The sequence below is a fragment of the Bos javanicus genome, chromosome 17 (assembly GCF_032452875.1).
Source record: "Bos javanicus breed banteng chromosome 17, ARS-OSU_banteng_1.0, whole genome shotgun sequence".
In the NCBI taxonomy this organism is placed as follows: Eukaryota; Metazoa; Chordata; class Mammalia; order Artiodactyla; family Bovidae; genus Bos; species Bos javanicus.
The window spans coordinates 63,888,790-63,904,909 of NC_083884.1; the positions used below are offsets into that span (position 1 = coordinate 63,888,790).

General features: G+C 41.3%; 1 protein-coding gene across 13 annotated transcripts in view; it reads left to right on the plus strand.

Annotated features, from left to right (window-relative positions):
* The window catches only part of GIT2 (GIT ArfGAP 2), a 42,679-nt gene that overhangs the window by 2,378 nt on the left and 24,181 nt on the right, over positions 1–16,120 (plus strand). For 10 of the 13 annotated variants that reach the window (XR_009730426.1, XM_061385068.1, XM_061385079.1 and 7 more), the window contains exons 2-9: positions 2,478–2,611; positions 4,162–4,274; positions 4,877–4,982; positions 6,493–6,579; positions 6,696–6,826; positions 8,559–8,653; positions 11,498–11,543; positions 12,674–12,725. Coding sequence is in view for 12 of the 13 variants with exons in the window: in XM_061385068.1 (XP_061241052.1) it covers positions 2,478–2,611; positions 4,162–4,274; positions 4,877–4,982; positions 6,493–6,579; positions 6,696–6,826; positions 8,559–8,653; positions 11,498–11,543; positions 12,674–12,725 (764 nt within the window). In the remaining variant the exon portion in view is untranslated. The remainder of the gene's footprint in view (positions 1–2,477; positions 2,612–4,161; positions 4,275–4,876; positions 4,983–6,492; positions 6,580–6,695; positions 6,827–8,558; positions 8,654–11,497; positions 11,544–12,673; positions 12,726–16,120) is intronic. The other 3 variants (XM_061385069.1, XM_061385073.1, XM_061385078.1) reach the window with 1 other exon arrangement.

Below are 16,120 nucleotides of genomic sequence, written 5' to 3' on the forward strand. Positions count from 1 at the left end.
ATAGGTGAAAACCAAGGCTGATCTTCAAAATAAAGTCTTTCTGTATGTATGTCATTCATAGTACCACACTGCAAAAAGCCAAGTTGTTATGTATCTTTGCAGGGATCTTTCATCTTGATGTTTCCAGTCTTTTTTTTTTAGAGTGCTTTAGTAGTACTGACATAGTTGTTCTTCACTGAAGAATTTTGTTTGAGTTTTTGTTTCATGGCAAACTTGTAATTGTTGCTGTTCAGTCCCTAAATTGTGTCCAACTCTTTGCAGTCCCATTGACTGCAGCATGCCAGACTTCCCTGTCCTTCACTGTCTCCCAAAGCTGGCTCAAATGCGTGTCCATTGAGTTGGTGACGCCGTCTAACCATCTCGTCCTCTGTCCTCTGTTGCCCTCTTCTCCTCTGGCCCTCAATCTTTCCCAGCATCAGGGTCTTTTCCAATGAGTTGGAATTCCAATGCTTTGCAACATGGCCAAAAAAAAAAAAAATTTTTTTAAAAGATAGGTAAACTAATTACTAAGATTTGATGATAGTTAATCAACTGTTTTGGAGCTTCAGCATTGATCCTCGCTCCTCGAAATGAATATTCAAGGATTGATTTCCCTAACCAGTCAGTCCTAAAGGTAATCAACCCTGAATATTCACTGGAAGGACTGATACTAAAGCTGGAGCTCCAAAATGTTTGATTAACTGTGATCAAATCATAGTCAATAGTTTACCTTTATTTTTTTTAAGTCATTTTTTGCCGTGCTGCATGGCATGCAGGATCTTAGTTTCCTGACCAAGCGTTGAACACGTGCACCCTGCAGTGGAAGTGCAGAGTCTTAACCACTGGATCGCCAGGGAGGTCCTGGTTTACCTTTTTTTTTTTTTTTAATGAATCTAGTTCATATCCTATTCTGAGTTCAACTACCTGAAAACTCCATGAGGTTTTTAAGTGTAGTAAGATAGTGTTCATGTGGCACATTCAATATTTCGAATATTAGCAATCAAAGACTTTCTCTGCTGCTGCTAAGTCGCTTCAGTCGTGTCTGACTCTGTGCGACCCCATAGAGGGCAGCCCACCAGGCTCCCCCGTCCCTGGGATTCTCCGGGCAAGAACACTGGAGTGGGTTGCCATTTCCTTCTCCTAGTGGCCATGGATTGCAGTGAGCTCTTGAAAATACTTGAGTGGTACTTACAAAATAATTGGGAAAAGTTATAACAGCTCACATTACTGAGTACTTACTATATGCAAAGAGCTTCACTTACTCTTTTATACCCTCACCGCCCTGAGATGTGTTGTTCTTCTATTTGATCCATGATGAGTACCCTCAAAGAAATAACTTGCCTAAGATCCTTGCGCAAGAAGTGGCAGAGTTGGGGTTCAAACCCTGGACTGCTTGTCTCCAAAGCCAGCCCTCTTAACCACCACACTCTCTGACTCCCAGTTTGTCTTTGATTGAAATCCCATAACTTTTCATTATATGGTTGGAAGGGGTTTGAATAAACTGTTAGAAATGGTAAGGATGGTGTACATGCATTTTAGAGATTTTTGTGGACATTGAAGAATTTTTAAATATAACCCTCAAGCCAAGCAGCTTGAGCGGCACCTATTGTCACCCCTTGTGTGAATCTGATGAAATGTAGAAGGTCTGTCTGTGTTTTGAGTTTCTAAATATTTAGTTTACTTTCCCAGCGTGAGTTATTCTTACTGCTTACTAAGTGTGCGTTTTTCCTTGTTTCAGAGGGTGTCTGATGAGGCTTTGTCAGACTTCACAGGAAAAAAAGTATCATGCGCACGTCAGAAATATTGCTCATTTGTATTTTGCGTCTTTTTTTCTGTGAGGCCGATGTTTTTACAGCTTCTGTTCTTTCAGGTCCGTGGTGAGATCGGACTCAACAGTTTATTTAAGACAGCTAACGGATATCCTAGCACGTTTCCTAGTGGAGGAGGCCAGGGTTTCCCAGTCTGTTTTCAGAGCCACTGCGGCTGAGCTGTTTTATAATTGTGTCGCTTGTAGCTTTCTGCTAAGCCCAGAGGCGTGTCGATGTGCAGCGGTATTAGGGTAGCTGTCTTTTCACCATTCACTTCACATAATTCTGTGTGGATTGTTCATGGGCAGTTTTGTTGTCCTGCCATTTGTGGGAATGGAGTCAGAATGATTCAGGTGAACCCGCTCAATTTGCTTCTCTTACATTTAATGAAGGAGCACATATCCGAGATAGTAGATCTTACTAGGGCTACAGATTGTGGTCCTGGACCAGAAAGCAGGTAAGTGATCACTCAGGGCTTCAATCCATGTTTTCCATCTCTATTAACATTGTACCCCTAGTCAAGATGGGTGGTATCATCAGACAGGCTCCCCAGCTTAACATGTTGACTAGCATACCAACACAACAGAAATGTCTTGTTTTTCTGAAACACCAAACCTTGGTCATCTTTTGCCACCTGGCAGAATAGCAACCACCTGGTATCCTTGCCACTGATCTCACTCTTCTTTCCAGATCCTTCCTGGGCATCCGTAAATAGGGGAACGTTTATATGCGATGAGTGCTGCAGTGTCCATCGGAGTCTGGGACGCCATATCTCTCAAGTGAGGCATCTTAAACACACACCATGGCCTCCGACATTGCTTCAGGTAAAGAATAAGAATTCTCCTCAAGAAGTTTAAGTTTTTAGGAGTTACTGTTTTAGGAACTGAAATTACACTTCTTAAACCTTACAAAAATGTTTGAATCCTAATTGAGTAGAGGTGCCATGCTTATCAGTGCTATATATAAGTATTGAATTAGTTATTTAAGATTATTTTTCTCCTAGTGAAAATCTGGAAAAGCTCGACTATAGGTAGACAGATAGTCATTAAAATTTCTTCCTAATGTTTTACTGCCGACTTTCTAGACTATTGCCAGAAATTGTTTTTAAACAATCTGTCTTTTCCGCTTACCACGATGAATGTTCTTGAAAGCAACTGCCTTAGAAACTTTTCATGAAGTTTCCTGCTTTGATAGGAGTCCTCTGAAGTTTCTGACACATCTGATTTAAGTTCTCTTAAAGTTCTTGTAACTTGTTAGAGACAATCAAGTTCTGTTTTGATTGAACGCCTAACTTAGTTTTATTTGGGGGTCCATTAGCATGTCAGCGGGTACTTCTATTTTGGGGTACACATTCTCTGAGTTCTGTTGGAACTCAGACTTTGGCATGTGTTTTTGCCTTCATTTGTCTTGAGTACATATTTTACTAAATCTGTGGCAGCTGCACAGCCTGTCCCAAAAGGGTGAGTTTAGATCTCTGATCTGACAGTATCTGCAGTGTTGTAAAAATCAGACAAGGCCTTGTCAGGAGGCATGCTCTGAAATGAAAATGGTTTATTATTATTAATAACTTCTGCTCAGAAGTTTCTAACAGCTCATTCCCATGTCAAAATGGGTGTTTACTGCTGTCAGATTATACAGAGTACAGATATTATGTCGTATCCTATATTATAGGATATGAATAAAGTCCAGAGATGTGTAGTTTAAAATGCCAGACTTGGCCCTAGAGCAGCAGTCCCCAGAGTGACGCGTGGACTACTAGCGGCACTCGAGGCTGATGCGCGTGCTCAGTCGTCCAGTCGGGTCCACCTCTTTACAGACCCGCAGGCTCCTCTGTCCATAGGCTTTTTTCTCGGCAAAAATACTGGAGTGGGTTGCCATTTCCTTTTTCAGGGGATTTTCCTGAACCCACATCTCCTGTGTTGGCAGGGAGATTCTTTACCACTGATCAAAGGTAGATGTAGGTAATACTCAAATATTTATTTCAATGGTTGCATAAAACTGTAACTAGGGTATCAAATTATAATTGCTAGTGAAAGTTTTAGAAGGTAAGTGGATTTAAAGAAAAAGATTAAGAATCTTGAAAAATAGTATTTGGATGCTCAGGCTTGGGCAGTGCTGTCCTAAAGTGTCAGAGTGCTCTTTCTTCATCGTGTATTAGAAAATGTAATCAAACCCATTGAAGTATGTAGCTATCCTCCTGGTCAAATCTGAATCCTGCATGTAGCTTCTTCTTTCTCATTCTAAAACAGAAAATAATGAAGTGTGTGATCTCCTAGTCATGCTAGTGTTTGTAGTGGAACCAGTTCAGTCATTGATTTCCATGGAATGTTTGTAGAAAGAAATTAAAATTCGATTTTATACTGCTTGATTTTAGATGGTTGAAACCTTGTATAATAATGGTGCTAATTCTATATGGGAGCATTCGTTACTGGACCCCACCTCTATTATGAGTGGAAGACGCAAAGCTAATCCACAGGATAAAGTACAGTGAGTGGAATGTTTATAAATACTCTTATTTCTTCTTAACCCCTGGGGCCCACTGAAAGGAGCGCAGCTGTCTTGGACCAGCCTCCACAGGGGCAGCGCAGGAGATGGTCACCCAGTTGTGCGTTGAACTCTTTGCCTTTAGGAATGCAGAATGAAGCCAGGCATGGGACCATCTCTTCCGCATGGCTACCCAGCACAAGTCTGGTTTCTCCAGCTTAAGACTAAGGCTTGGTGGCTGTCGATGTCACTGGGTTTGCGCTTAGGTGCTCAACCAACAGGCAGTCAGACCAGACATCTGGATTCTTAAAAGATGGGACAAAAAGCTGCTTCCTCCCAAGGTTGCTAGGTCACTTCAGAAAATTACACAGAGAAGAAAGATACTATAAAAAGCAGGTATTCCGCAGTCCTGGCCATTATAATGACTGATGTACGTTTTCAGACTTCAGGTCTTAACACACTGCCAAAGCTTACTTCAGTATTGTTCCTTTTATTCTTGAGTGGGGGATGTGGGTCACTTCCTCTTCTCTTTACAGTCTGAAGAATGGGAAATGTTGTATCTGAACTGCAAGTGAACTGTTTTCTTTTTTTTGTTCTCAAACCAGTCCTAATAAAGCAGAATTCATCAGAGCCAAGTATCAGATGTTAGCGTTCGTCCACCGCTTGCCCTGCCGGGATGACGACAGTGTGACCGCCAAAGATCTCAGTAAGGTGGGTCACACCTTTCAGAATCCTGAAATTACCGGATGAAACAGCACACTGTCCTGTTTGGGGGAAAAAAAGACACTTAGAAAGAAAAGAAAACTCCTTTCTGTATATGAAATAATTAGTAACAGCTTTTTTTGCAGTTGGTTTCTTCTCTCATCTTAATTCAAATGGCAACCATTCATATTAGTGGAGGTATACTAGTGGGACAAAGGAAAAAATAAGTATCCAGGAAACTATTTGTGTTTTCTAGGTCTGGTTCTAGAGTCGTATTTCTGTAAGTTTTTGTTTGCGGAGCTTTGAAATAGGAGCCATGTCAGAGTTTGTTTCTAGGAGGGACTACAAGGTCTGTGGGACTTGTGCAGGTTTCTGGGTTGCATGCTGAGTGAGATCTTCAGGAAGTAGGGCGTCACTCAGAGCCATAGTCCATGGGATGGTTTATTAAACTCACAAGATGAGTTGATGGCTTTCTTTATGTGGGCCTTTGCATGTTTTTAAGATATGCCACAAAAACACATATCTTAATTTTCAAAGCGCTGCTTTTGGCAGATGCTCAAGGCACTCACAGTTCAGAATTTTAAACTTTGCCTGAAGGTGGATGTGATTGTTACTTCCATTCATTGTGTTTTTAAGCCACAATTTTTAAAAATAGAATTAATTAGGAAAACAAGATCTGGATGCAGATGTTAGAGTAGCTTTCTTCAATCCTGTGGTAAGGATGCTTGCAGTTTGGACAATTCTAGGGTTGAAGGAGGAGTTGAAGGAAGGCAGATTATCCTCTGAATGTATAAGGGCTTTACCTCAGTGCTATATGATTTGATATGCCACAGGCCTGTTTCCACCCCGAAAGACTTCATTAAATCATTGTGCACAAGGCCAAGACTAGTGTTGTGGAGAGGGTGTGATATAAGGCGGAATCCTGTGATTTATACAGTCTAGGATCTGAAGCTCTAAAGCCCTAGGTTCAATATTAACAGCTAATAACAACAGCAGTAATAATAGCAGCTGTTTTCTTTGGGCATTTCCTGTGTACCAGGCTCTGTGCTCTGTTGTATCATCGATCTCTTATAGTTGCCTGTGAATAGGTGGCATTTTTATCACCATTTTAGAGATAAGGAAACAGGTTCAGGTTGCTTTAAACACTTTCTCAAGTTCATACAGCTTGAGGGGTATATGGTTTGAAATTCAGGTCTGTCAGACTTTAGAGCCATGCTTAACCCCTCCTCACACTCCCTCACACTCAGAGACTGGTTGTGCCACTTAGACAGATCATGCCTTTGGGCGCATCAGCCTTCCCAGCCCTAGTTCCCTTATCAGTAACGTAGGCCTGACTCTGCCTTAGAGCCCAGGGGTAGCTGTTACCAGCAAGGGAGAGACGGCTTTATTCACCTTGCTAAGCAAGATAAAGATGATGTAGTGCTGCGATAATGTAGATTGCAGTGGTCTGCCAGCTGCTTTGCTCCCTCATTCTTTACACTTTTAACAAACATTCTTTTCTTGTTTATGTATTTTTCAGCAACTCCATTCAAGCGTGAGAACAGGGAATCTTGAAACCTGTTTGAGGCTGTTATCTTTAGGAGCACAAGCCAACTTTTTTCACCCTGTAAGAAAGCCCAAATTGGTTCAGATATTAAGTTGAAACTAAATGGGTTGCATTTGCTTAGCCTTTGGGTTATTTAATTTGTTTCTTTTTGTGTATTTTGTATTAATGATTCTTAGGAGAAAGGAAACACCCCCCTCCATGTGGCCTCCAAAGCAGGGCAGATTCTACAGGCAGAATTGTTGGCAGTATACGGAGCAGACCCAGGCACCCAGGACTCCAGTGGGAAAACTCCTGTCGACTATGCCAGGTGAGAGACTCAACTCTTTTACCTTTCTCTGTTTGGGATTATTTACCTTGTGTATGATTCATTGTTAATCATTTAGCCACTTTTCATTGTTAAAAGTGGCTAAATTGTGCATGGGTAGCATTTAGCTCCTTCAAAGATATGAATTCTGTTATTTTGCAGATGAAGATATTTCAAGTGCGTATAATCTTACAGCCAGTCAAAGTTGGGGAAGGTAGAACCATTAACCACTGTGCTTTAGCTTCCAATCTTTCATTTTTTTTTAATCCTTTGTAACATAGTGGTATTTGAGCCATAGTTGGAATCCACATCAAGTATAAAGAGTTGCAGAACCCACTCCTCAGTTTTTTTTGAATACTTTTAGTCATTGCTTGAACTTAGAAACAAATCTGTATGGATGTGCATGTGTGCTCAGTCGTGTCTGACTCTTTGCAACTCGGCAGACTGCAGCCCACCAGACTCCTCTCTCCATGGAATTTTCCAGGCAAAAATCCTGGAGTAGATTGCCATTTCCTTATCCAGGGGATCTTCCTGACCCAGGAATTGAATGTACGTTTCCTGCATTGGCAGGCAGATTCTTTACCACTGGCACTGCCTGGGAAGCCCCTGTATGGATAGATATGTGGTTCAACAAGTATAGTAAAATATTAATTGCAGAATTTAGGTAGTGGACATCTCGGGGCTCCCTATAAAATTCTTTAAATTTTTCTTCGTTTGAAAATTTTGGCTGTGAAGTAGTGGAAAATAAAAAAGTAAATCCGTAGATTAGTCTTTAATATCATTTAAATGACAGAAGATGGATCATCTTTCCTTCTTTTTCCAAATTAACTTGATTAACTGCAAAGAACGATGCTCTGCACAGGGTAAAATGACAGTTGACAACCTGAAAATGACAAGTGAAATGACAAAACTCTGCCCCCCTAGACTTTACTCTCTCATGGAGGAGAGGATTCATAAATGCGTGTAAGAGTTAAATGAGGCAAGATAATGTAGAACTCATTACCATAGTGGATACATACATAGTATTTCTTCACTGTGGCCCAGATCATTAAGTCATGTCTTTAGTTGGTCTTTGAAGAATGGATTGGATTTGGGTGTGTGAAGAGGAGCTAAGGTATTTCAGACGAGAAGAAGGATGTGGGTCAAGTTCTGAAGGGAGGGGTAGACCGGGCACATACGGCACAGCAGGGGTCCTGACTGGATAGAGCAGTGTGTCTGGGAATAAGAGCTCAGGTGTTGAAGAGTGCAGTGTTTCATCAGCTCTAACACGCCATTGTTTATATGTGTGCGTGCTAAGTCACTTCAGTCATGTCTGACTCTGCGACGCCATGGACTATAGGCTTCCAGGCTCCTCTGTCCATGGTATTCACCAGGCAAGAATACTAGAGTGGGTTGCCATGCCCTTCTCCAGGGGATCTTCCCGAACCAGGGGTGGAACCAGCATCTCTTATGTCTCCTGCATTGGCAGGTGGGTTCTTAACCCTTGGACCACCAGGGGAGACCCCTGTCTCACAAATTAATCAGAGAAAGGGGGTAGTTGAGATTTTGAAAGCAGTTTTACAAGAGTGGAAGTCAGAGTCGACCTTGACAGTTTACCTCACACAAAAAGGTTGATTATTCTGAAAAGTCACTTTTGATTAACTCCTCAGGTATCTCAGGGGGTGTCTCTGTACTTTTCTCTTCTAGCACCCATGGCCAGTGAGTAGTATAAACGGCACTTTGTTTTCTGTTGTAGGCAAGGAGGGCACCACGAGCTGGCAGAGCGCCTTGTAGAAATACAGTACGAGCTGACTGACAGACTAGCCTTCTATCTCTGCGGCAGGAAACCAGGTGAGTGAAAGGAGAGCAGCCTCTCCACAGCTGCAGCCAGGCAGTCCCTGGAAGAGCAAGTCGGGACACTGCTGTTTATGGTCTGTGCTCTAACGTATCCTTGAGAAAACCGCAAATAAGGATTTTTGTGTGAAATGATGACCATGGCATTTTTTGCTATATGTGAAATACATAACATCGGTCACAGCTTGACATTTTAGTTTTTAAAATGATTGCTGTACAGTATGGCCGTTTCAGGAATCAGAGAGCATCATTGAACCCAGCCTGAATGCGGCACCACAGTTCTTGTGGTTAATGAGAGTCAGCATGGAAGAGCAAAGCCTTAACCTCTATAGTTGTTTGCAGAATTCTGCTAGCTAAGGAATGGGGAAAAGGGAAAAAGTGAACTTTACCATTAACCTGCTTTGTTCATGAGGTAGAACTAGGGTCAGCAAACCTTGGTCTGCAGGCCAGATAAGCCTATTACGTTGATTTTTAAAAATAAAGTTTTATTGTAAGATAGCCATGCCCACTCATTTTTGTATTGTCTGTGACTGCTTTCACACTACAGCTGCAGAACTGTGTAGGTTGAGTAATTACAACAGAGACCGTATGGCCACAAAGCCTAAAATATTTAGTCTGGTCCTTTGCAGAAAAATTTTGCCAACTCCTGATATAGCATATCCACATACGTGTATAATCACATAACCAGTGGTTCTCCACCCTGGTTGTACAACAGAGTTAAGAGCCCCTGGTGTGATTCCAGTTCCTGGTGAGATGGAGTAAGCACACTTCACCCTGTCTCTCCTTCTGAACACAATAAAAACCCTGGGCCAAAAATGCATGGAGAGCTATCTAAGGACTCCAGCAGGCAGGTTAGGGAACTCACAGTGACATCAAGCTGGTGGTGAGTGTCCCCTTGATTTTACTTCTGATACGGCCTCCAGGACAGCCCCAAACCTGGAACTGCACAGCAGGTGCAAAGAAGCCTTCTCTGTGTGGTCTGAGGAGCAGGAAATGGGGCTGACAGGACGGAGAATCAGGAGTTCCCACAGGACTTTTCTCTTCCTTTCCCCACTAGTAATCCTGTGGCTTCAGTAATAGCAAGCACAGGTGCCTAAATCTCTGACCAAGAGCCTGAGGGGAACCCTGACGGCTTTTGTTTTATCTTTAGTCTCTCTCACCACTTGGCCCAAGAGGCAGAATCTGCCTGGTCAGGTGCCTGCTAAAACAAAATACTAACATTCACCACAGAATTCAAGGAAGACTCACAAGAGTCTCCACAATGTACTATGTAAAATATCTGGGATACCATCCATAATTACTTGACATGTAAAGAAACAGGAAAATCCCAAAGACTTGCATAGGAAAAGGTAGTTATTAACAGATGCCAACCCTCAGTGACTCTGAGGTTAGAATTATCAGATAAAGATTTTAAAGCAGATAGTAATATGCTTTAAGAAATAAGTGTGAACATTATTGAAGCAAATTGAATAAAGTCTCAGCAGAGAAACAGAAGATATAGAAAAGGACAGAATGTTAGAACTAAAAAATACTATAACTAAAATTTTAAAACCCACTGGATGGGTTTAGTTAGGATGGAGATGACAAAGAAAAAAGTCAGTGAATTGAAAATAGATCACTAGAAATAATCCAGTTTAAGCAACAGAGAGAAAGAAGAGTGGGAGGAAAAGGAGGCTTAGCAGAGCTTTAGGGACCTACGGGACAAAACCAGAACATTAGTATCATCAGACTCTCAGAAAGAGAGAAGAAAGAATGTGGTGCAGAAAAAATATCGGAAGAAATATTGGGTAAAAACTCTAAATTTGGTAAAAGACATAAAATCACAATTTGAAAAGCTCAGAGAACTCCAAACAGGATGAACTCCAGTCATCACTCAGACACATCAAAATCAAACTGCTAAAATATGAAGAAAGAAAATGCCTTGAAAGCAGCCAAGGAAAAAAAATGATACTATATAAAAGAACAATTATGTGTATGACTGTGGATTTCTCATCAGAAACCATAGAGATGAAAAGGAAGTAGAACAATATTTTTTAAATGCTGAAAGGAAAGAACTCTATTTCCATGAAAATAACCTTCAGGAATGAAAAAAAAAAAAAAGACTTTTTTTTTTTTTTTTTTAAGTTTTATTAAAGTATAAAGAAGATAGAGAAAGCTTCTGACATAGACATCAGAAGGGGGTAGAAAGAGTACCCCTAAAAAAAGACATTTTAAGATGGAAAAAAAAAAGAGAATTAGTTGCTCTAACAGAAATACTAAAGGAAGTTCTTTGGGTGGAAGGGAGTTGATAAACCAAAGCGAATCTTGGAACTTCAGGAACGAAAGAACAACAACAGAAATGATAAGTATGGATAAATACAATAGCCTGTTTTCTTCTTAAGTTTTTTAAAAGTATGTATGACAGTTTAAAGCAAAAGTTATAGTATTGTATGGTGTGGTTTTCAGCATGTGTCAGTAATATATTTGATAGTTACAACATGAAAGGGGAGAGGGTAAAAGAAATATGAAGGTAAGTTTTTGCACTTTTCTTAAAATGGTAAAATATTATTTCTAGTAGATTGTAACAAGTTTTGCATATTATAATCCCTAGCATTGAAAAAAGACTATACAATCATATATGGTCAGAAACTCTAGAGATAAATTAAAATGGAATGTTAAAAAATTATCCAAATAATCAAAAGATGTTTTGATTCAAAATACTCAAAGAGAGCAAAGAGGAGAGAGAGGAACAAAAACTGTGTTGTGAGAGGAGCAAAACATAAATTCAGAAAATAATGGTATTCCTTTACAGATCTTATTAGTATTTATACAAATGAGACTCTGGCTTGGTTTCTGTTTCAGATCACAAAAATGGACAGCACTTTATAATACCTCAAATGGCGGACAGGTAAGGCCATTGAAATACCAATCAATTACATCTGTCTCGAGTATTTTCCTTGGTTGTTTAGTGTATAAATGTATTATATTTTGTGTTTAACAAAGCCCATACATTTTTCTCTTTTATGGCTATGCACTTTGGAAATAAGACGGCTGTAAGTAAACCACCATATAAAATTTTAAGTTTGAAAGAGTGCAAGTAACAAATTTGCTAATAAGAAAATCAGAGTCTGTGATACTGTGGTAGTTCTAGCCAGCTGTGACAGTATTGTGTCTCTAGAATTATCACAGAATATTTCTGTGTTATTAGAGAATATATCCTCTGTCTATAATAGGGATCAACAAATTTTGTGGTTGTTGTTGTTAAGGGCTAGATAGTAAATACTTCAGGCTTTTTGGGCCACACACCCTCTGCCGCAGCTACTCTGCCAGTTGTAAATGAAAGCATCCGTGGACCCTGTAAATGAAAGGCGTGTCTGTTCCAGTGAAATTTTATTTCTGGATACTAAAATTGGAATTTCATATAATTTCCACATATTACCAGGTATCATCTGTTGTGTTTTTTCCCCCAACCACCTAAAAATGTAAATTCCATACTTAGCTCAAACAAAAAGGGGGATTATAATCTGTTGACCTCTGGTCTATAAGGTCAGATGAGATCATGGCTGTAGAAATGTACTTTAAACCCTTATATAGCTAATAACCTTTGCACAGATCCTGTCAAGAGTTTGTGAAAAGATTAATTGCTATTCCATATGTAATCTTGCCATTCTGGTTTCTAACATTCTGCCCCTTTTATATTTTTCTTCTATTGTGCTGTTAAAAAAAATACTTTAAAAATTATGATTTCTCACATACACACCCTGGGGACTAGCATGGCATAGTTTTTGCCTTTTGGTTAGTAGGTGGTTATTTTTCTCTTTACCATGAGAAATGTTTGCATGATTGTGGTATTTTTAGGAGATAGTCTTACCAAGTTCTGTTCAGTTTCCTCACTGACTATTGGGCTAAAGAATTTTGACCTCTGACCTTGTCCATGAGCTGTAATGAATATCTTGATCCCTTGGCTACCTTAGCCTTTTACAGAGCTCATGAAAATGGTTTTATTTGTTTGCTTATCAGTGTTGTACATTTTCTTAGCAGCCTGGATTTGTCTGAATTGGCAAAAGCTGCTAAGAAGAAACTTCAGTCTGTGAGTATCTCTATTTCCTAGTGAACTCCCCTATGGAAAACCATGTGTCCTAATACCTTTTCTCAGCCTGTTACCTAGTACATCAGATTACTTTGTTTCATGCTCTCAGACATTAAATCAGAAGCAAACCATCAAGTCTGCAGTAAAGAAGAATGGAAGTACTAAGTTTAGTACATCCAGTTCACTGGCTCTGCTTCAAATACTGCCATCTTTCTTCAAATACTGGGTATTATTTTAAAAGTGAGGACTGTGACTTTGACTTTTAGAAAGTTGTTTCTCCCTGTAAGAGAGTTCCCTAGTTTCTCTCAATGTAAACTAGTAAGTGGGGCACTCCTTGGGATGACTTCCTATGGCCTCGTAGGATGCTAGAGACTGATAAAAAGCTCACTGCCATTTGGGATCCAGCCCCCACTCACTGTCAGGCATGTTCTACACCATTCATCAGAGCTTTGTAAAATGTAGGCTTTTAATAGCCAGTTCTGCCCCGGCTGTGTGCTCAGAGTTTACCCAGTTCTTCAGGTCACAAGCTCACATTAGTCTGCGTGTTTCTTTCCAGCCTGTCCATTTCAGCTTAAATCAGGCCCCTGAGAAATCTACTCCTCTGGGAACACAATCTCTGTGTAAAGTCCCCACAAATGAAGCCTCACCTGGCGCTCCCCAGCCATTCTAAGCACCTGATTCACCCACCTTAGCTGTTCTCTGTACTCTCAAGATCAGAACCAGGATCCTTCTTGTCATACCTTCTAAGGGCATCATTCTGCTCTCACTGTCAGTTCTGGCCCCTCTTCCCCTCTGGTTCCCACTGTGTGTGGGTGTGGGAGGGTGCATTTAACTATTTCTTTAAGGGTTAGCACCCTCTCAGGCCACCTTCAGGTCTTCTTTCTGGAACCCTCTTTTCCCAGCTGTCCTCCCTTTCATCATTCAAGTGGCTGAAGTCTGACCACATTTGCAATGTAGGTAGGAGTATTCTTAGAGCTCAGCTCTGAATTCGCAGCTCTCCTAATTCATGTCTTACTCTTCACCCTCATTTTTATAGAAAACTCTTTACTAGAACTTCATATAGTACTAAGTACTACATAATACATAAAATGAATTTCTCATTACTAGCATTTATCTGTAATATGCAATAAATGTATTTTATGCAATTTGTTTGGTGTCTCTGTGTTCTGTATCTGCAGTTCTGTGTGTATGTGTTTTTACTGCCTTTCTTAAACTAAGGAGGTCCTATAGTTAAGATAATAAGCTTTGGAGTCAGCATTGAATATTCTGTGTTTCCTTTTAATTACTTACAGTATGTAAGCCAGTTTTTATTTTAAATAATAAAAACATTAAAGAGAAAACCCCAGCTCCCTTGACTATGCTGTTTTGCATTTGCTTGGCTGAAAGTTGGGGTTAGGTCTGTAATATCTCTAGATGTTAGAGGCGCTAGATAAATATCTGGGACAAAGTCGAGTGTAGCTCTCCAGACCCTGGGCTCTGGGTCAGACTGTTCAGGTACAGATCTCGGCTCAGATGAGCTCCGCACCGCTCCGTGCCTCGATGTCCCCTCCTAGAAAGCAAGATGGTGGTCCAGCAGAGCTGCAAGTCAGAGCTGCTTGGTGAGGGTCAGCTCCCCACACCCTGTGGTCTCCTCCTCATATCAGTGACGGTTTAGTGTTTATCTTACAGTATCTCCGTAATGAACAGCTGGGAGAAATATAAGACGACTAATGTATTCCTTGAATTCATAAATTTTAACATTTTGAGAGAAACTTGCATCTCCAGTCCCTCACTTCTTGGCTCTGTGACTTGAGGCACGCTAACTTCTGTGCCTGGGTATCCTTCTCTGTAAAGTGGTATAACTGTAGTTCCTGTCTTCGGGGAGCTGTAGTATTTACTATCATGATGATATTAGCAAGGCACCTCCAGTACAAGCCCTCAGCAGTATTGCTGTTGTAGTGATTGTTAGTAATAATAACATTAGCTTTTTAGCCCCTTGGAGGAAGCACACTGGGTATTTATGATGCAAGTTCAGTTTCCCAATCCTTCATCACCTTATCCAGCAAAAGTCTCTCAGAGCTGACTTTTAATTATAAATGTAGTGTAACCACGCTAGAGAAAATCTGGAAAATAGAGAAAGGGAATCATCTTCATTTACTATATTCTTTTTTTTTTTCATTTACTATATTCTTAATAAGTTCAGGCTCAGTATTTTGGTATATTTTTCTTATTCTGGTTTCAGATGCCTGTCTTTTTTAACTGCAGCATAATTACAGAATTGTTTATTCTGCCTGTGTCACCTAACAATGTACTGTAACCATTTTAACAAGTCCCAATGAGGTGTGCACGGCTGCTGCTAAGTCACTTCAGTCGTGTCCGACTCTGTGCAGCCCCAGAGACGGCAGCCCACCAGGCTCCCCCGTCCCTGGGATTCTCCAGGCAAGAACACTGGAGTGGGTTGCCATTTCCTTCTCCAATGCATGAAAGTGAAAAGTGAAAGTGAAGTCGCTCAGTCGTGTCCGACTCTTAGCGACCCCATGGACTAAAGCCCACAGGCTCCTCCATCCATGGGATTTTCCAGGCAAGAGTACTGGAGTGGGGTGCCATTGCCTTCTCCGGAGGTGTGCACAGCCAGGTTTAAATTCTGCGGGAAGTACCTTCTGGTCAGTGAATGAATGGATATTTAGAGTCCCATCTCAGTGCTGGGGCCTGTGTGGGGATGAAGGGAATAGTAGAGAATGGAACAAATTCAGCATCTGCCCTCACAGAGCAGGGCAGTGGTCACCCCGGAAGTAACATCCACTGGGCAGCAGGGTTTCATGAGGGAGGAAGTACAAGCAGAGCTGGGGCCAGCCTGGCGGGGGCTTAGTCTCCATTGGTTTGAGGAAGACCTGGCTGCTGCCAAGCGGGCGCCCCAGGCCGTGAAGACTGTTTTGCTGGGACGCTACACGGTGTACTGATTAGACAGGCTGTCCTTGGTAGGGGATGCTCAGGTAGTTCTTTGGGGGTTTGGAGGACCCCTACCTACTGAGGATGGAGAAGGAAATGGCAACCCACTCCAGCGTTCTTGCCTGGAGAATCCCAGGGACGGGGGAGCCTGGTGGGCCGCCGTCTGTGGGGTCGCACAGAGTCGGACACTGAAGCGACTTAGCAGTAGCAGCAGCAACGTACTGAGGAAGACAGCAGAGAGACTTAACCCAGAGGTCTGGGTGGTATTTTCCTGCAGGGCACGTTTTATCCTCTTGAGATGGCATGTTTTGACTTCTTTATCCTACCAAGGGTTTAAGATCCCTTACAATGGGGGTGGGGGGCACTGGCAAACATTTTCCAGAAAGAGCAGAAGAGACTTCAAGGTGATGTCATGCGACGAGTGGAGAATGGACTCTTGTCTTTGAGATTCGCACTTTAGCTGCCTT